The sequence below is a fragment of the Phlebotomus argentipes genome, unplaced genomic scaffold (genome assembly GCF_947086385.1).
Source record: "Phlebotomus argentipes unplaced genomic scaffold, Phlebotomus argentipes genome assembly contig_5, whole genome shotgun sequence".
Lineage (NCBI taxonomy): Eukaryota > Metazoa > Arthropoda > Insecta > Diptera > Psychodidae > Phlebotomus > Phlebotomus argentipes.
Window position 1 is genome coordinate 13350456 of NW_026776165.1, and position 20621 is coordinate 13371076.

The 20621-nt window shown below is 42.6% G+C and overlaps 3 protein-coding genes across 5 annotated transcripts; 1 reads left to right on the forward strand and 2 right to left on the reverse strand.

Moving 5' to 3' along the window:
* The first annotated feature begins 657 nt into the window (after nt 1-657).
* LOC132256502 (ankyrin repeat domain-containing protein 6) lies at nt 658-20495 on the forward strand. Of its 3 annotated transcripts, none has more exons than XM_059752955.1 (5): nt 658-772; nt 13088-13152; nt 17242-17622; nt 17702-19624; nt 19693-20495. In XM_059752955.1, the coding sequence occupies exons 2-5, from the start codon at nt 13090-13092 to the stop codon at nt 20374-20376; spliced, it is 3051 nt and encodes a 1016-aa protein (XP_059608938.1). In that variant the 5' UTR covers nt 658-772; nt 13088-13089; the 3' UTR covers nt 20377-20495. The 3 variants fall into 3 exon arrangements, with proteins under 3 accessions (XP_059608938.1, XP_059608937.1, XP_059608939.1); XM_059752954.1 differs by having other exon boundaries at nt 19690-20494; XM_059752956.1 differs by lacking the exon at nt 13088-13152 and having other exon boundaries at nt 680-772; nt 19690-20494.
* On the reverse strand, nt 2150-6416 carry LOC132256091 (odorant receptor 4-like). Its single transcript, XM_059752275.1, has 5 exons — nt 6350-6416; nt 6065-6307; nt 4700-4752; nt 2541-3470; nt 2150-2477 (listed from the first exon to the last, which is right to left on the reverse strand). The coding sequence occupies exons 1-5, from the start codon at nt 6414-6416 to the stop codon at nt 2223-2225; spliced, it is 1548 nt and encodes a 515-aa protein (XP_059608258.1). The 3' UTR covers nt 2150-2222.
* Nucleotides 4969-5527, reverse strand: LOC132256507 (odorant receptor 4-like). Its single transcript, XM_059752961.1, is given in 3 exon segments — nt 4969-5147; nt 5149-5324; nt 5385-5527. Coding segments are annotated over 3 exon segments (378 nt in total). The 5' UTR covers nt 5517-5527; the 3' UTR covers nt 4969-5077.
* Nucleotides 20496-20621: the final 126 nt, after the last annotated feature.

Below are 20621 nucleotides of genomic sequence, written 5' to 3' on the forward strand. Positions count from 1 at the left end.
CTGTGGGAGAGAAGGTGATCGCGGGATATCAGCAGCATTCCATCAGAGAGCGAACAAGTAAAATGGCGTCGCGCATATAATTCCATGAAAAATTGACATTGATCGTGAAAAGCCAGTGCATTTTCCATCTGTGTTCCATCGCGATTGCGAGAGACAAAAGGCGTCCGCAAATAAATGGCCGCAGAGTGTTGAATAATGCATGTGTGTGTGCGCCTGCGAATGAAATATGAGCATGGGATGATATTTTGCTAAATTGAAATATTGTCAATTGTCCACTGGATGCTATATTTATTATTGATCAACGGTCGGCGACCTTTGCCTATGACAAACCCGGCCGAGCATAATTTATTCATCGTGTGTTGCAGAGAGTGACGAAAAAACAAGGGTGATGAAAGTGAACTCTCGCGTTGATCTCTCTCTCTATCTTTGGTGATTTGAGAGGAATTCCTGTGTGCACAGGGACAGTGAAAAAGTCACCCAAGACAAGGTGAATTGCGCGCGATCTTTGGCTGATCGTGAAGGAGGTGTGAAGAGTTTGTATGGAAATATAATTCAAGCACAATAAGCCAAGAAAAAAAAGTGAGTGATCGTGATCGTTTTTAGTGTGTATGTGTTGCTGTGGTAAAAAAAGGCATCTTCTCGGAGGATTAATCGATCGAGAGAACGAGAGCAAGTTCGTGTTGCCTACACACTCTGTGCGTCTCGGGATTAATTCGACGCATTCTTCAGCGCCCATCGTTTGGAGTCTAACCTGTCTTATGTAGGACACCAGGTAAATATTTACACAATCAAATTCACTCCGCATCCCAATTCTTTCACGCACGTTTCTGTCGATGTGCCATCGAATTGATTTCTCACAATTCTCTCTCTGTCAAAATGATCAAACTTGAAGAGTGCAGAGTGAAAATCGTGGCAAATTAATAACTCGCTTAAGAGAATTTTGCCTCAAAGTAGAATGAATACGTGACTGGTGGACTTATTTAAAAGTGTTGTGCAAGAGTGTGAGCGCGTCTCAGCCACGATTGACTTCCTTACTATTGGGAAAATAGTTAATATTCTTTAAGTTTTGGTCTCCTTCTCCACACACACAAGCTCCAATTTCCTCATTGCTGAAGCAATTGCATGTCCAAAGTGATCGATTTGCAGTGAGGGCTTAATTGCAATCCATAACACAATTTGCTCCCTTTTCCGCCACTCTCTCTGCTCTCGCCGTTCAATTCTCATTTCAATCTTATTTACCTCAGCCGACAGTATTTCTCTTCCTTCCACTGTTTTGTTGCTGTTTTTGTTGAAAACCTGTTTTTGAAATTGTGCTGAGGAGAAAAATCAGTCTTTTCTTCTTTTAATTCTGCCACTTTGAGTATTTTGCCCTCTAATTTCTTTCACTGCTTGTGACTAAAGTGCCGCAAAAGCCAATGCGACGAAGGCAAAAATCATAGCAAAGTGCTTGAAATGATGCTGAGATTCTGAGCTCAATGGAGAGAAGAATGAGTAAAATGAACAGTATTCCTATATAAAAAAAAAACTCTTCTCAAGTCCAGCAAATTATGAGTTTCAATACATTCTCTGCTTCAGCACTCTTCCAAAAGTGAGTTTGTGAGTAACAAAAACGATCATTTCTCTAACTCCTCAGCACAGAGATATACTTTAAAAATGTTTATAATTAATTTTTGGCCATTCTAAGTACGCTAAATTGATATTGAGCAAAAGTATTCTTGAAGACAACATGCTGATGCTTTATGCGGTTTCTTTCTCGCTGCGTTGATTTTATCATGCCATTATAAATTGAAGCTATCCCATTGATTTGTGGCTCTCCATTAAGTCTTCACTGAATGTGTTTGTGTATTTGTGCTTCGTGAAATCTTTTTTTCACTGCTGAGATATTGTGCTCTTTTTTTTTCTCCTCGACATGCGGTGGTAATTTGAGAATTTCCGCCAGTATTTCTTCTGCCTCCCACATTGATGACATTTTCACGAAGGTGTGCGCGCGCGGTTTTTGTCAATAGGGGTCAAAATGGGTCAATCCGGGTGTTTGAGTGTGTTGATTTCATTCTTGTGGTTTGGGAGAAAAAAAGAATTTGAGGCATTTATCGCAAAGAAGATCATCAACTTCTTTGACATTCTTGAAGAATTTCAAGTACACTTTCGCTATGGTGTGATATTTATTGCAATAATTAGTGAATATGCTGATAACAGTGTAGAATAGAAGATATTTCTGGGATTCAATTTGTTAGAAGGCCTCCTTCTGGCTTCACATTGCGCATTATTTCATCTAAGATGGTGTTGAGGAGGGCGAAATATGACCATGAAGCGCGCAAGAGCATCGAGAAGCTGGAGAGGGAAATCTCCCAGAATTTCATTGCCACCAGTATTTGAGGTCTCTGACTGTGTTGCATGATGTAGAGGATCATTTTTCTGAATCTGTGGGTGGAAGCGTACCAGGAGCAATTGTAGGCGGCATCGCTGATCTTGGAGCTCTGAAAGTGCAATGATTTGTGTCAAATTTGTCATATGTGAGATGTAGAATATCAGATACTCACGTTGTCCACAAGTTCCTGACCATACCAACAGAGGAGGAATACTTGTGACATGAGAGTGGCAAACATGAGGACGAATTTGGTCTTGCCAAAGCCATCCTGGATCATGAAGAAGAAACCCACGATGCACATGTTGAAGGTGCTGAAGCAGAAATTGAAGAAAATCGTGTTGGTGAAGATGTGGTCGATCTTCGAGCGAAGATCAATCAGGCTCTGATGCTTCTTGATGCACTTCTGCAGATTGACTTCATCTTCGTTATCCTTGACAGATGATATGATGTCATATCGTAGGAGTTTATAGTGCATACTGAGGTGGGAGAGAAGCATGCAGAATAGGACATCGAAGCACATTGATGACACACTGCCGACGTGAGATCCGTAGAAGAGGTAGATGTATGTGAAGGGATAAATACTGGGGGAGAATTCATCGAAGGGAAACCAACCGCTGAAGGGTAACAGCGTTTTAGCATCTCCGCCGGACAAATAGCTGATCAGCATTATAAAGAGTGGCGTTGAGTTGACGGTGAGAAAGCAACTGACGGAGAGATAAGCATATCTCGTCATCCAGACGGTATTTTTCATCATATACGACTCCACGATGATCTTCTCCTGTTCTGAATTCACTCTCTGAGGCCAGAGATTGGCGAGATCCTGCAGAATAGCCGCCAAGTTGTTGCGATTCATTATTATGTCCAGCATCTTCACCCACGCTACGGCAAAGTATGATGACACCACGATTTGGGATAGCAATTCCCAGACATTGAAGCCGCCTGTCGTGGTAAGGAAGACCCTCAAGACAACTCCAAGTGTCATGAGTGATCCCCATGTATACAGACAAATGAAGATCGCATTGCGGCGGATTTTGGCTAAGAACGTCTCCTTGCTGAACTCATTGCAAGCTGGATATCCTGGAAAAACGCGCCTGGTCACACTCTGGGTCGTAAGCAAACACTGTCACTCACCAATTGTTGAGTAGATAATGTTGATGAAGGAAATGGTCTTCTTGAAGTCCAATTTGTCAATATCCATCGCGAAAGGTTACACGTTGGTGATAAATTCCCGAAGGACTGCTTGTCCTGCTGAACTAATTACGTCTTATATACGGAAATCCGGGTGTGTGATTGATAGTAGGTGAAGAAGAAATTGGTCAATGGAATGCCCAATGAGGACAATCAATGGCAGCCCGCAATTAGTGATGCCGAGGACACGAAAGACGCACACATTTAATTAAGGCATCGATGGTGAAATTGATGCGCAACTCCTCATGACTATTAATCACTGAGATGGATTTTCGGTGGGTAAAAACACCTGATCCCCAAACGTGCTAATTTCAATTAGATTTAATTGCTGGTGATGGTGTTTTTATGACGTGAACATGACATGAGGGCCACAAATCAATAAAACTCCATTGACGAATGCTGACTTTTTATATTGCCCAACATTTACACCACGCCGAGATTGATGGGCGCATTGATTTGAATTGTTTATGGTTTGTATTTTGCACTGAGCATAAAATGTGTGTGTGTGTAGAATTTTCCTGAAATAATACGACATTGATTGAGTTGCCAGGGGAAATAGAGTGAAGAAAAGACTTGATGTTTCCGCAGCAGTTTCAATTGAGCAATCAGCAATGAAAGAATCACCATATGGAAAAAAAAATGTAGGTGATGGCTAAAATGTTTGCGAAAACTTGGTCTATAACATTCCACGATTTGATTGTATTTTGAGCGCACAATTAACCAATTTGCAGGCATATCATCCTACTTTCTCAATCACTTTTCTGTAATTTGTCGATAGTTTGCCCAAACTAATTGATGGTACAAGTTTTATTGTGGGTTTTTGTCTGAATTACAAGAAAATGTTGTGTTGCCAGTTCAGTGAATATTTAAATTTTGAAGGCAAATTAGAAAATATATTTTCTCTTTGATCTCCTTCTGAACCTTACGTGATTGTGGGTCTTGAAAGTCAATGAGATTTTTCTGAGAAATTTTTCCATTATTTTTCGTATTTCAACCTGCACCACTCCGGAGGATGTTTCAATTTATGCTTGAGACACCCAATAATTACAAGAAGCGCAGCTGTTTTATGTCTCTTGCGTTTTAATTGAAGTAGTGCTTAGGAAATTGAAGGTTTAGCCAACAGTGGCGTAGATAATTAATCACTGGTGACTTTGTGACTGTCTTGTTAACTTCAAGTGGTAGTAAATAATACTCTACTATTTTATCAAATAACTTGAGAGGAAGTTATCAATATAGGCGCAATAATTGTTCAATAAAAACTCCAAACTACAAGGTTTATTTCTCTTTATTCAGCATTGTCTGAAAGTGCCTCACTTCACCCTATATTTTTCAAATTATGTTTACGCTCAAGTGCATATTGAATACCTTATGTTAGGTAAATGCTACACCACTGCTGAACACCTTCTTTCATTCGTGATTTAATTATAATGCTGCCTCTAAATTAATAGGTAACATTGAGCGCTTAAAGTGCGTAAATTGAAGATCTGTAGTATTAAGACATGCTTCTAGAAGTGATTCACGTTAGGAGTCCTCCCTCGGGAGGAGCCAAGAAGGACAAGTGCCCAAAGACTGTGTTGATAAGAGCGAAATAAGACCACGCGGCGCGCAAGAGGGAGGAAAATGTGTTCAGAGAAACTTTCCAGTACTTCAAGGCGATGATTATCTTGGGATTTTGCCCATGTTGAATGAGGTGAAGAATCATTTTCTTGAACTTGTGGGTGGAAGTGTACCAGGAGCAATTGTAGGCGGCATCGCTGATTATGGAGCTCTGAAATATATTGATAATTCTCATTACAATGTCTGGGAAGAATGTGAAAGGCTAACTTACATTGTTAATCAACTCCTGGCCAAACCAGCAGAGGAGTAATATTTGTGACATGAGAGTGGCAAATATGACGATGAATTTTATTTTGCCCACAAAACCAGACTGAGTGACAAGGAGGAATCCGTCGACGCACATATTAAAGGAACTGGCGGAGAAGTTGAAGAAGATGGCTTCGCTGAAGACACTCTGCACCTCATTGGAGATTTCAATGAGCTTCTGGTGCTTGACAATGCACTCTTTGAGGAGTTCTTCACCGGTGTGGAATTCTGTCATCTCGGTAAGCTCGTTCCGCAGGAGTTTGAAGTGCATACAGAGGTGGCAAAGGAGCACGCAGAAGAGAGTGTCGAAGCAGATTGACGAGGCTGTGCCAACGTAGGCACCGTAAACCAGGTAGATGTACACCTGGATGTAGTCTTCGGAGTTGGGATGCAAGTACTGGATTCCAGTGTTGAAGGGCACGAGGGGTTTGAGATCTCCCGTCTGGAGGTATTTGATGCCCATTGGGATCATTGGACTGAGATTGACGATGAAGTAGCTGGCGAAGGATATGTAAACGTACCGTGACATCCAGAAGGTGTTGGTTCTCATGTAGCCTTCAATGATACGCTCATTATTCGCCCTGACATCATCATCTGGCCAATTGTCTTCGAACCACTGCAGCAGGTTGAGGACAGCACTTTTACGATGCACCATCATGAGGGTCTTAAACACAGCAGAGATGAAGTACATCCCGATGAATATCTGGGTCAGAATCTCATAGACGTTGATGGAGTGCCTGTTCTTCAGGACGATGTAGAAAAAGAGATCAACAGTGAGGACAAGACCATTAACAATGGCGAAGCACAAATACAGTTTCTTCAAGAGCCTCTTCAAGAGAGTCTCGCTGACATCATGGCTCAGTGGGAAGCCTGAGGAGAGAGTGAGTCCTGCTGTCAAATGAGGAAGAGGAGATAAATCATAGCACTCACCAATGGTGCTGTAGAGGAGTCTGATGTAAAAGATGGTGTCGTCGAATTTCAGTCCTTCCTTGCTCATTGTGAAGCCCACAGAAAACTACCTTGCACTTGAAATGGCGTCTTCTCTTTATATACAAATCTATTTGTGCCCACTTAATTGGTACCCCAAATTACTTTAATTGGGGTGTAATTTTGAGGGAATTTAATTTCTTTGTTATTCTGGTTTTCAACACTGGGAAGTCAACCCTCAATTCTATTAGAGTTTCTCGGGTTGGAATTGAGACAGCACCAGGGATTAGTCTCTCTGGCAAATATTCCATCCTCGAGCATGCTTTGCATAATGCATGCAAGAAAATATATATTCTGCGCGAGACCAGATGAAGCATCTGGTGTGGAATTGAATCTGAGAATTGAGAGAAGTGAGAGCCTTTTTCGTTGACTGAGAAATTCCTGGGCCATGGGAAAAAGAGTGCACGAGAGATTAATTCAGTGAATTGGTGGAATGTGTCAATTAAGCTGTGTGACCTCAATATTCATGCCTCCTGCTCATGAAAGTGTAAAGCAAAGGTATAAGAAAAAAAACAGAGTTTTGCTGCAATGAGATTTCTGCATGAGAGTAAAACTAATATAATATCCGACATTTAGCAATTCAATGCTAAGAGATTGTGTGTGCGCACATCCCGGCTGATGCCTTTGTGCAGAGAGTGCGAGAAAATATATCAGTGTGTTGTGTAAACATTGGAGTCTCAAAGGGAGATCATGTTGAGCAAGACTCGCAGCGAGACAATTGAAGAATTCCGCTTTCATGGTCCAATGTTAATATCTCTCTGGGTGAATACGATGAAAGAGAGAAGACAACCCATCATATTTTCTCTATGTACGACCGGCGGAATCGTGGAGACGTGCATTTATATAGTGTTTGAAGTCAAAAATAATATCCGTGACATCGACGGAATTAGCATATAATGGATTCCTGAGACTCCATCCACGGACTTCTCGAGGGCTTGGAGTCTCTTTTTGCCCCTCCATCTTCAATATTCCCTGCCCATGTCTCGATGATGATTTCTGCTGAATGATTGCTCTTTCTTCACTCACAGCAATGATGATTCAAAAGCAAACTTAGATTCTGGCAATCTTGTTCCCATTTTACATGCTTACGTCTAGTCACAAGAATGTGTAGGCATTCTAATGAGTCTTCTTGCTCTTGTCGTGTATTAATTAGATGAAAATTCATTATACCTTTATTGTGTGGCAATTTTATTGAGTTCTGTGGTCTATCTTGACATTCAATTCATTAAGATCTCATATGGTTTATTTTTAGTTTTGAAACTTCTGACAAAAAAAACCGCGCAGTCGAAGAAGATCGATAAACAGATGGTTTCGGAGATGAGATTTCTTTGTGTGCATTAAGAGAATCCCATTGAGTGGATGGGAAAAAAAAATCCACGCAATTGATTGCGGAAGTTGACTTGGCAAAATTTTCCCATATTGATTGATGTAAATATTCTTGCGTATATCGTGATGTCAATTAGGTATGTTGGCGATCGCAGGAATTGACTCTTGCCAAGAAGACGTACCCAATTGTATTGAGAGTACAATTGATGTCTTGATCTCATGCCTGGAATTAAATACAATCTTCAATCGGAATCTTTAATTAAATTTGCATTTACATCGATTTTATCTGTTACATAAATTGGTTTAGAGCGGGAGGTTAAAAAAAATCGCGCCACACAGCAGCGACGCGATGTTATTTTATGTGAATTTCTTATTCTCCTCTGCACCCGGAAAGAATTCTCTCTATTCTATAACACAGTGCGATGATTTTTTTTTGTCTTCTCTTGATCGCGCTGGGATCTTTTATAAGAGACAATGTAAGGAGAGAGAAAAAAAGAGGCGATGAAGATGAATGAGCAGTTTTTGCCGGCTTGTAATCAAAATCGATTAAATTGTCACAATAAGTTTGACGAAAGGGCTCTCCATGCGATCACCACACGATCATCACCCACCCATCGATCATGCCTTTAATTATTTATTCACGGCACGAGATTACCATCGCCTTGATCATGATCACGCACTGGAATGCGTACGCCATGCGCAATTTCCCGCCAGTTCTCGCGACACTGCTTCCAGGCATTGAGGACGCACACGATCGCGCTCACTTGAGCGGGAAAATGGTAACCAAACTTTCTTGCTGGGGCGGATGCGAGATGCACCTTTGGGTGCATGTTAGATGCAAATTTGATTAGACCCAGAGCGGAGAAGGTGTGTAATTAAGAAATTGTATGGGATGGTGCGTGCTTGGATGATCTCTCGAAATGCGTGTGGATTCATTTGAATATATAGAGAGAGAGAAAAAAAAGATTGAAAAAGGTGTTTTTTCACATGGTTGAGTGTGGAATTTGTGGAAAAAAGAGTGCGATGGAACAATTAGTGGCATCAATCAAGTGAGCGCAAAAGACACACACACAAAAACATTGGAGGGCTGCGCGAAGAGAGTGGGTAAATGTTTGATAAAACACTGGGCAAACAAACAAGCAATTAAACTTCATTAACACCGCGGAAGTCCTCTTGGAATGGTCATCGAGATTCATTCGGACGTTGTGTTGAAAATTGTGATTTCCATATAGGAGGTGGCAATTAATTTGGGTTAAGTCTCGATCCACGCATAATTGCGGCTACTTTAGTCGTCACTTTATGATCATCATCTATGGTGCGACTGGTCTTCCTGCTCAACAGATATTTTATCTCAATTTATTGTCGCTTTCTTTTGAATACTTTTACGATCCGCCCAACGACTTCATGCAGTGCTTTTTTTTCTCCTATGAATATCTCGCTCTCACTTCCCACTTTTCTATCAGGTATAATATATAAAATACCTCTTTTCAATGCGACCGACGAGGAAGAGGTCATCTTCGAATTGTGATTTGTCAAGATTCCAGTGAGTTAAATGCTGTCCAGAGTCGATCTGAACTTAATTAGTGGATGCATTTCAATGCATTATCTCTGATGGAATGATGAAATGAGCCCACCGGCTAATTGAGAGCCAGCTAATGCGAGGGAACTTAGATGATTTGCATATTAAGTGCGCCATTCCAGAGGTGATAAGTAGCATGTAATGGATATAGAAATTAGTCCAAGTCACTTCGACTTTCATATCATTTGCACAATCGAGTCCATCTGAAAATACAGCTTGCTCAATCAATAATTTGCCTCTAATGACACTTTAACCACTGATAGTGGATGAAATACTGTCCAACTTCTTTACTTTGTATCACACCATACACTGCGTGTGAATTGACCAGAACTCTCACAAGAGAGAGAGAAAGAACACAGATTTCGCGGAGAAATTCTGTGATAGTGCGCGCGATTTGTTGACAGGGGGCTTGAGTGATAAACGAGATGCTTAATTATGATAATTGCTGCACAATTTATACACCTCTCCATCAACATAATTTAGTTGTCAAAGAGCACAATCTCGAGAGACATGCGCGTCGCGTTAGATGACAAACCCGCACTTTTTTTTTTGTCCACTTTGCCACTCCTCCAGGCAACACGCGTGAATGAGGGTGATTGCGGTGAAAAAGCAGAGAGATTCGCGGATAAGGAAAAAAAAGGCCTGTTAGAGTAAATATCTCTTGAGATGATAATTGAATACGCACAAAATCCCACTGAGTTTGATTCTCAATTAAAACCACCGATGGTGATTGGGTTTTTTTTTGTGAATGTTGTGTAATGGGCAATTTGCATATTGACCTGTGTGAGGAAGAGGGAGTGAAAACACTTTACTGTTAATGGTGGAGCCGTAAAAAAGGCGCTTATGCTAATTTTTTGCTACACACTCTTCGGGATCAATCTCTCTGCCACAGTTGGTGGTTGGAAAATGCGAGCACTTTAGGTCGTTTGGGAACAAACTGAACTTGTAAATTTGGAAATGATCTCGGGAACTTCTTTCCGAGAGAGTTCATTTCACAGCTTATTTCTCCATAGCGTCCAATATTTCAACCAGTCACTGTGTCGCTGAAGTAATCTCAAAATTTTACGCGCAGGCAATCGAGACATTTGTATGGAGGAAGAAGACCTGAAAGAAAATATAATGTTCCACGACGGGAAGGAATGCTAAAATAATCTTGAAGATTATATTCATTAAATATTTTTTTATGGTGCCTAGAGAAGAGGAGAAAATTGGATATATGTTTCGAATATTCTCAACTGTTGGTCCAACTCAGCACTTGTCGAGACGCACTCTGTGAAATTCTTGAGTGACCAGTAGTCATTTTCTCCTCCAGAAGAGATTTATCTTGGCAGGCGGAGAAAGAGCGGCGCAAGAGAGTAAAAAGTCAAATAACGCAACTGATCATTAAATAGACTTTAAATTTCCTATTTGCTCAATTTGTATACCAGGCAAATGGTTGGAAAAATGTAATTGAGGGAAGGTGGAGAAGAAAATGCTATTTGCATAAAATGTTTTTACATCAATATGGGTTTTGTGTGGAAGGCACAGAGAAATTGTTCTGCTGAATAATAGCACAGTGGTTGGATGCGAAAAGTAACACTTTTGCGTGGTTAAACATACTTCAAATTCTTCGTGACGACTCAGTAAAGGAAGATTGGTCATTATTGAGAATCTATTCCATGTGAATTATCTTTCATCATTTCTCCTTGGCGTTTGCTTAAGAAGAGAGCTGCTGCAAAGAATGAAGGAGGGAGAGAAAAGTGCAGCACCTTAATCACTGGCAAACCGATAGTTTGTTCGCCAATGCACTACAACACGGAAATGCCTGAAATTATTTTTCTCTCGTACAATTTTCTTATAATCCCTCTCTCTCTCTCTCTCTCTCTCTCTCTCTCTCTCAATCTCCGTGGATTTCTCTGCGGCAAATGTTGGAAAATGAGATGCCTATCGTCATCCACGAATCCCATTGACTTTCTTCCTCCGTGCATCGCTTTAATTGAGATATTGTTTTGAGTGGTGTTTAATTAATTTTCGTTAGAACCCTTCATTTCTTTGCCACATCCCGAAATTCCATCCGACGGACTTTGATGGATGGGTAATTTAAATAATTTCAATTTTGTCTAAGAAGGAAGTCAATTAATACATCATTTTCTCTCCACTCGCCAGAATATTGGGCACGAAAAAAACAATCTCCCGCCTTTTGGTGAGTTCAATGATCCGCACAACTCACAATGGCTGCGGATTGAGACTTTCTTGGCCAGCCGAGAAGTGGCCAAAATTTAGTGCTTTTTATCTGCAGCGACAAAGAGGTAAACCTCAGATTAGTCTCAATTTGACCACAATGCTGCAAAAGTGCTTTTTACGCAATTAAACTCGCACTGTCTTCCCTGCCAGTGGAGGACAATCGTGGTTTTGGCACACAATAAATGTGAATCTCCGTGCACTCTGCCAAGTCTAAATGTCTTCAATCACAGGCAAATGCCCTTTATGGTGTTGTGAAGCATATAGATGGAAGATGTCTTAAATATAAATCAATTTGTTTCATTAACGGTTCGCATCTTTTCACCTAAAGAGTTGCATATAGAAAAATTGCTCAATGAGAACATGTTTTTTTTTTGCGGTGAAAAATCATCATTGTCTTCTGTTCGAGGGAAATTTCACGCGATGAAGATGAAAAAGGTGTGTGTGAAGATAATAATTGGTATTAAAGTATCGCTTCAAATGCGATGTCGAAGAAAATGTAGCAATTTTATCTGCACACATACATTTTGTCAGTTATGATAATTGTTTTCAATAACATGTCTCACAAGAAGGAGTGAAAGAGCGGGAAAAGCATGCAATGGAATAAGTGAAAAGGTGTGGTAAATGAATTTCTTTGCCCGGTATCGACAAAAAAAAACTTGATATACATTTGTAAAAGTGGATGGGAATTTAATAGAATATAAAATAAGTGATTTAATTAGCATTTTGAGATGGTTTGAAGATAAAGATGAGTTGATTCGCGACATATTGACAGCTTAACACAGGTCTTTTAGTAGGTTATGATGGCATCAATGACTTTTCATCTGCAGCGCAATATTAATCTATCGAGAATGTTGGCATTTTCTAACTGGCTCGAGGTGTTAATATTCCTGGGGAATCAATTAAATTGATGCCTCTTGCTTCCATCAACTAATCCTTATGTGACATTGCAATCTAAATTGCTGTCAACTTGCAACTATCATGTTGGCTCTCATAAATTCACTGGCATTTTCCTATCATTTGCCACTGCATTTATTTAAACTCTGTGAATTGAGCGTTCCCACAGAATTATTATTGTTGATAATTTTATGGGCGAAGATGTTGCGTGAAAGAGGAAAATTGGAATAATCTTTAAGCAATTTTCCAGCAATTGCATCGAAATTAAATGTTGCGAATATGTTTTTTCTTCACTGGTTAACCCTTTGAAACTGGTAAAATCTTTATCCAAAACATCTTCTGAACAGTTTACGTAAACAAAGACACAATTATTGATGTTGTACTCTTAAAACACTCTCTGTGTTTTATTCCATTAAACAGCAAATAGATGAAACAAGAGACTTCCCAAATGACGATTTTATGTGTATTATAGTTTTATCGAAAAAGAAAATTGCCTTTTTGGGGCGATTGTGATCTTATAACGAGAATATCACTTAATTTGAATTTAATTTTGTTACACAATCTCTCACACAATAGCAATTTTCTCCTCATTTAATTTTATGGTCTGCTCATTGTCTTTCACTTGGCTCTTTTTTTCTCTCTCTGCGCCTCTTCCACAGAAATGCAGAATGGGTCTTCACGAGGGCCTCGGGAGGATCGACTTCTTCCCAACAGCAAGACACAGGTAAGAAGATCACATAATTATTCTAACTGAACTAGTATCGCTAGCATCTTAGAGGTATTGTAATTGTCAGACTTTTCCCGCCTCTTTTCCCTGGGCCTTTTTGGCTAATTCTTGTGCACAAGACAGTGACCAAAGTCTCGCGGAAAGAGTCATTAGCCTCAATTAGTGGGAGTGACTTACAAGATCTCCGGTATTTTCGAGTGACATTCTTACTGTGCAAGAGAAACCATTTCTCCGGGTTAATGATTATTCTGCAATTTTCCACTAAAACTCCAATGTTAATTAATTACACGAGTTCGTATAGTGGCGAGTCAGGGATTTTTAGGCTTTCACTTCGAAGAAGGGCGTCTGAAATAGGCTGCAAATTGTGCAAAAGATTCTTGTCGATATTGCACAATAGAGTCATTTTTGTGCTACTTCGTGTTGACTGGAAAAAGGTCACCAATTAACGTTGGAATATGAGGGCGATTTGTGGCGCTGTGTAAAGCGAGAGTTTACATCAGAGCAAAGATTATGGATTTAATGTGGGCGTTGGGCGGAAGTTCCATTAGATGGACTTTTTTTTTCTCTCTCCCCTTCTAATTAACTTGATTTGCTAATGCATGTGATTGTGACGATCAATTTGCAGTGTAGATGAAAGGTTTTGATCAAATATGTTAATGATTTTCTGCACTGCGACATTCTAGTGTTTCAGTCAATCAGTCAGTCAGAGAGAAGTTGCAACGAAGATGTTGATGCAGTTGAAGAGCCGATATTTTTCCCAGAAGTCTAGATATTTTAATTGCTCACATTGCCAATTGATTGGCAAAGCTTCTGAGGATTGAGTGGGGGAAAAAATGGGTGAAGTGACATTTTTTTCCCCCATTGATTTCATATTAAGTTTTTTCCATTGAGAAATACCGACACGATCGCTACAGAAACCTTCACGAGACACGCGTGTAATAAGAAAGAATCTCACCGCAGTTGATCTTGGGTGAGATCAACTGCTGCTGAAGGAACAGGACAGGATTCTTCGGCCATTCTCTTCTCTCTTCCTCTGCGCGGTGCCGTTTTGCCATGGAGTGCATCTTGTCGGTTGGCAATATCGACATGCTGTAAATCATTGAGTTGTATAGTTGATGCTAAAAGTTTCCGTTAAGCGCTAATAATAATAATAACAATGTAAATTCTTGCTGTGCGCGCTCACTTTTTTTCCCATTCACTGACTTCGATCTCCTTTCTTGCCCTATCTATGTGCACGCATTGCTGATAAAAGGGGCAGAGAAGATGATGCTGTGACTTTGTATCAAGTACACAGTGAATATAGTGAAAAATTAATGTGCATCAAGTATGAAAAACGTTCAATTTGGCGACCATTAAATACTAATAAATCATCTCCCAGACTGACACGGACTCGATATACTGAAAAATGTTCGCGAGGATGTTTTGTGGGTATTTTTCACGAAAAATAACACACAATCATTTCACACATTCAACATGAAGTGGACGTGCCCTGAAATTTAATGGCAACGCAAATACCTTGAGGGATTTCTTGTGTGTGTTTCTCTGAGTCTTGACGAAATCATCATTTTGCGTCTCCTCTTTATATAAGGTGGAATTTGTCAAATTATTTCTCTCTGTTCTCTTACAGTCTCTTCAAAATGAAAATGAGTTAATTATGTGACGTTGCTTCTTTCTAAATCTCTCTATCTCTTTTTTTTTTGGTCTCTGTCTAATCTCAGAGTTGTTGTGAAAACTCTAAACAACAAATGTCCATTTTCAAAATTGAAGATGAAAGCTTAATTATTCAGTGACGCTTTTTTTTCATGGCTGAAGAGGAGCCACAATCTATCTCAATTTGCATACATATTTTCGATTGGTTGTTCACCTACACACAGATGAGATAGAAAAAAAGGCATTTTTAGCATAAATTTACATAAAACATGATTTGATTGCACGAGACATTTATGACATGGACTTTCTCGTATGCTCGGTGAATTTCTCCTGGAAATTAATCTCGCTGGCCAAAGGCTTGAGGATCGTCAGTTGAGAAAACGAGTCTCCATTCTTGACCCAAATTTGACCCTCGAGCGCAATTTCGAGTTATTCTCGCCAAAGTCATAAAGTTCACCAGATGAATTGCCATTTCTGAGACGCGAGACGCCTTTTGTGACAATTCTCGTAGGCGACAAAGAGAGGGATTTTGTGGTCTGGAAAAGAGAGGCACGTGTATATACAATAAATTGGAACATTTCAGTCATCAACTTCTTGCGATGTGTTTCAGTATAAGAAAAATCCTGGTTGCAAGGAAAACTAAAGCAGTTTTCACACATTGCCTTTCGATTTTAAGAATTTTTCTTGATAAATAATGTTTCTTATGGTGAAAACACAGCTTTTGTCATTGGACAATTGTTTTAGGTCATCTCTTTCTTCCCCACGCGAATCGTGTTATTTTCCTTCCTTCTCACGACATTTTTATGTCGAGTGTGTGGCTGCAGATTTTACGTTGGGCAACCCGCGCTGTATTTGAGTTTGACGTGTCTGACAATGCGCTTGCTGTCAAAATGGTCAAAATAGACCAATTTCATATGGAAAATCGAGAAAATCGTCAATGAAATGAATTTAAGTGTGGAAAAAAACTCAAAAATTAATTGATTTCGTCCATAATGAGTCATAATTGTGGAGAAAATCAGATTGTGTGAAGGCGCCAAAAGTTGATCTGCAGACCAAAATTCTGAAGGGAATCTGACGGGACCGAGCCGAGATGGTATGAGCAAAATGTTGTGTTTTCACCATTATCAAGGTAATCTTTTTGGCTGGAATCTTAAAAATTGCCAATAAAGACAAAGATCTTGATCCAGAAGCCTGAAAAATCGTCAATCAATTGTGGCCTTAGAGCTAAATTCTAGAGATATATATCGTGATCATTTAATTCACCTTTTCCTAGCATAAAAGAGACCATCTCCACATTGCTCTTTCTCTCTCTCTCTCTCTCTGCGCAATCTTTCGCGGCACAACTTTTGCCCTGCAACAATGCGATCATACGTGATCGACAATTCAAGCGACCTTGTCTTGTGCGCATCTCTGAGTGAGGGTGATTACTGAAAATTGCCTTGCGAGACGCAGAGTTCAATTGTCCAGAAATAGTTGAAGTCTCTGGAGGACAATGATCTGCGACTTTTCACTTGCCATCATTTCTCTCTGGCTTCATATTATAAATATTAAAGTCTCTCTCTCGGGTGATCGCTGAGCGCCTGTGACCCTGCCTTTTTGCCATCGAACGTGTCTAGAATTTCATGTATATTTGTGGGTTCTCTTTGCACACGGCAAAGCTGTGTGCGAAGGCTTATTGTGGCGAAGAAGGTGGACGATTATGTGATCTCAACGTGCTCATCTTTATGGATTTCTCAATCTTGATTAGTTTATGTTTTGTCTTGGTCTCCTTTCCTCCCTCTCTCTGTCATGTACACAATCATTTCTTCCGCGCAACCCAGGAAAATGTTCTTAAGAGTGGAGAGATGATAGAAAAGAATTATTACATTGTCATTTTCAGCTCGATGATGGTTTTTGTGCTCGTGCTGTTCTGTCACTTGTATTATCATATTTAAAAGCATTTTGTGCATTTACTGGAGGAAGAATTCTCAAAAACAATCTCAGCGAGAAGAGTATATAAGCAAATATGCTTCAGGGTTTCGCTGTGCCAAACCCTTTCTCTCTGGGTAAAAAATCTCTCTCATCCAATTGTTTGTTCAACAATGATTGAGAGTCAAGAGATGTTGTTTTTGCATATACTTTGGCTGGTCTTTTTTGCTGGGCAAAGAGATGAGGTGAACGTGTATTATGGCTGAATAAAATCAATTGTAGTGCATTCCAGAGTTCCATTTGTCTCATCTTTGTACCCTTGTTCATGTCATGTTTTGCCTCTTTCTCTCTCTCTCAACTTCCCTGCTTCGTCGGCATTCCAATTGTCCCACGGACAGTGTGCATAGGAAATAATAATAAAAATGAGGGCAGAAATGCAAGAATTGCGTGAAATTAATGGCTTTGCGAGAGAGATAAAGATGTGAGAACCCATGTGAGATTACAGTGTTTTGCTTCTCTCTCATGCAGATGGACTCGGGGCGGACGGCCTTGCACGATGCGGCCTGTGCTGGGGATGAGAAGGCTCTAGAGGCTCTCTTGGTGTCCGGCGCGGACAGGAATGCCAAGGATTCGCGCCATGGCAACACGGCACTGCACGAGGCGGCGTGGCGAGGATACAGTCGGTGCGTGAAGGCGCTGTGCGCCCTGCCAAAGCTCAAGACACCCAAAGAGTCCAGTCGACAGGTGAAGGGTGTGATTCAGGAGACGCGCGGCGCCCTGCACAGCGCCCTGCTGGGCACGCGAAACTTTGGCGGCTTCTCGGCTCTCCATCTCGCCGCCCAGAATGGCCACAATCAGAGCTGCAGAGAGATTCTGCTCTCGGGCGGCAATGCCGATGTGCAGAACAACGTAAGTTTTTTTCTTCCCAATCTACTCTTATGATTCCAATGATGAAGTTGTTCTAATCCGATGCTCTCTCACTTCGCAGTACGGTGACACGCCGCTCCACACAGCTTGTCGCTATGGCCATGCTGGAGCCACGCGGATCCTCTTGTCGGCCAAATGCGATCTGCAGCGCGTGAATCTGAACGGTGACACGGCTCTGCACATCTCTTGCGCCATGGGCAGGCGAAAACTCACGCGAATCCTCATGGAAGCGGGTTGCAAGCAGGACCAGAAGAACGGTCAGCACGAGACGCCGCGAGATATTGTACTGCGAAAGGGTCTGTCTGAGATTCTGGACATTCTCAATGCGCCGCCGAAGAAGACGGAGCGCGACCAGAGCTCGGGCAGCTCGAAGAAGGAGCCCAAGCGGGAGAAGAGTCGCGAGAAGGTGAAGAAGGGTGATCGCGTGGATGCACAGCAGCCGGATCCAAAGCACTGGTCACCGTATGGATGTCACTACTTCCCGGATCCGCGCTCCTTTCCGTCGCCAAAGCTGGAGACGCTGCCCAAGGAGCCGCTGGCGAAGGGCGAGCAGTACTATCTGGATTTGGCGGGAAACATCCGAAAGGGGCCGATTGGGGTGGGGAACACGTGCTACTGTGGGCCCTTCTTCAGGCACATCGAGGAGAAGATCACGAAGAATCGCAAGAGCATCAGGAAGTATGTGGACAGGGCGACTGAGAAGTTGGACAGCAAAGTGACGGCGCTGGCGATGCGCACGGAGGATCAGATTGGCGAGCTGACGCGTTCGATGATCGCGGACAGGATTCGGTGTGAGGGCAGGCGACTGCATCTGGAGCAGTGGCTGAAGAGAGGCGCTGTGGGGCGCTCCACCATGAATGAGAGGCATCACACGAGTAAGTCGCGCAAGGACGAGGCGAACAACACGCTGACGCGCTGTCGGAGTCTCGAGCTGCTGGACGACACTGTGGATGGGCGGCTGAAGTCTTCGCAGAGTGCTCTGAGTCGCAGTGTGGATTTGCTGGACACACAAGTGGAAGTGCACAGAAGCGATGTGGCCAGCAGTGTGGCGACGAAGGAGGCGTCCAGGCGCTCCAGCAATCACAGCTGCTCCACGAGCAAGAATGAGGGTGCCGAGGCGATGAATGTGAGCGAGAGACTGGAGGAATTGCTGACGAAGACGCACGAGATTATCGAGATGGAGCGCGCGACGAGGCGACGGAACAGGGAGCTGATGAAGATGTTCCCGCACTCCAGGAAGAAATCACGCATGCGAATGGGCACAAGTGGTGATCTGGATGATTCGCAGTACATTGCCGAGGAGATGGAGAAGATCACGGCGTCGCTGATGAATCAAATGATGGAGAAGGAGGAGGCGGAAGTGGCGCCAGTGTCACCGGAGATTGCCAAAGAGGTGCAGCATGGGAAGGAGAAGGACGCCGCCACACGCTCGAGGAGTCGCATGAGTGACTCTGGCAGCAGTGTTTATGTACCTGATTTCAACCAGCGCGTTCGTCACCCTGGATCTCCGGGAGATAAGCAAACGCCACCGCCACCGATGGTGAATGGTTTCTACGAGAATGCCTGCTTTGAGGATCACAACACATCATCCAGCAACACGATTAAGTCGGACAAGAATACACTGACGGACGATTCGCTGGCGCAGAGTGCGGACAAGGTGTCGATTGAGGTGTCAGGATCAGTGTCTGAGGAGAAGGCGGACGAAATGGTGTCGGAGTTGACGAATATGAAGGAGTTGCACGAGTTGAAGAGCAGGATTCTGAATGGATCACACTGGAGGAGTCAGGTGCTGCGGAAGAGCGCCCATGATCATAATCGCCAGGAGTCTGAGCAGACGGATGCGGTGGCGCAAGTGGAGAACAGCATGCCGACGAAGTATGAGATCAAGAACAGCGAGATTAAGACACTGAAGACGCAGCCCAAAAGCAAAGTGCACGAACTGGTGGCGAAAATCCAGGGAAAGATGACACGATTGAAGGCTCAGGTGAGTTGCTAGATCACTGATTGTCGCTTTTATACTGACTGTTCCCTCTCTCTCTCTCTCTCTAGCAGGTCAAGGAGGAAGAGTCAGAGAGCAGCGACGAAGACAGTGCGGATCCTCAGGAGGAAGACGTGGCGCCGCAGAGTCATGACTCTTACTATCCCACGAACCAGATGAACGGCTACACGCAGCACATCGAGGAGTCCCTGCTGCCCTTGACTTACCATCGCGCGCAGCCTCAAGTGGCCAACTATCGATCGGGCTTGAGTCACAGCAGTCAGGCGAACGGATGTCTGCCCAATGGCCAGACCACGTGGATGGCCAACGGTCAGGCTTTCGATCGCTCCGCCCTGATCCCCAAGGATGCCTACTTCCATGATCTGCCGCACAAGAATCGCTACAATCCGCCGGCAGACGAGATGATCACCAGCTTCTGCGACTCGCGCAACCGAAACCCGCTGCCCTATCATGTGAACGACTTCCTCGTGCAGCCCGAGTACGATCAGCCGGTGATTCCGCAGCGCGAGAAGCTGCTGTCGGCCAGGAAGTTTGGCTACACGAATCTGGTGGAGATGGAGCAGCAGATGATGGAGCAGGCGCAGCTGGAGCGCGAGATGAACAATGACTCGGGCTACAGCACGAAGATCTGCGGCAGCTCGCACGGCCCGAGCCCCAGTCTCTCTGGTCAGACGGACAGCGATCTGGGCGGCACGCGTGGCCGGCCGTACAACGTGGGAGCGTCGAGTTTGGTGTAATTGGCACGAATCACCCTGCACTAATTTAATCCTCACATTAATCATCATGTACATTTGTCCACCAGCGACTTGTTGATAATGCACGGTTTCTATGTAAAGCAATTAATAAATTTTTTTTTTGTACTATTTGCCGATTCGCAGTTTATGAATCCTGCTGATTTTCTCAACGTTTGAAAGAAATTGTGTATGACTAACCCTGTGTTTTACTCCCCACAAAACTCATGACGGGTAATTTACTCGGTGGA

What these genes read in the sequence shown, in the direction of transcription:
- LOC132256502 (XM_059752954.1), top strand. Translation starts at nt 13,090, where the DNA reads ATGCAGAATGGGTCTTCACGAGGGCCTCGGGAGGATCGACTTCTTCCC. An exon ending in ATGCCGATGTGCAGAACAAC is followed by an intron (nt 17,623 to 17,701) that starts GTAAGTTTTTTT and finishes CTCACTTCGCAG; the next exon opens with TACGGTGACACGCCGCTCCA. An exon ending in TGACACGATTGAAGGCTCAG is followed by an intron (nt 19,625 to 19,689) that starts GTGAGTTGCTAG and finishes CTCTCTCTCTAG; the next exon opens with CAGGTCAAGGAGGAAGAGTC.
- LOC132256091 (XM_059752275.1), bottom strand. Translation starts at nt 6,416, where the DNA reads ATGAGCAAGGAAGGACTGAAATTCGACGACACCATCTTTTACATCAGA. An exon ending in ACTCCTCTACAGCACCATTG is followed by an intron (nt 6,308 to 6,349) that starts GTGAGTGCTATG and finishes ATTTGACAGCAG; the next exon opens with GACTCACTCTCTCCTCAGGC. An exon ending in GACCCTCATGATGGTGCATC is followed by an intron (nt 4,753 to 6,064) that starts GTAAAAGTGCTG and finishes TTGATAAAATAG; the next exon opens with TAGAGTATTATTTACTACCA.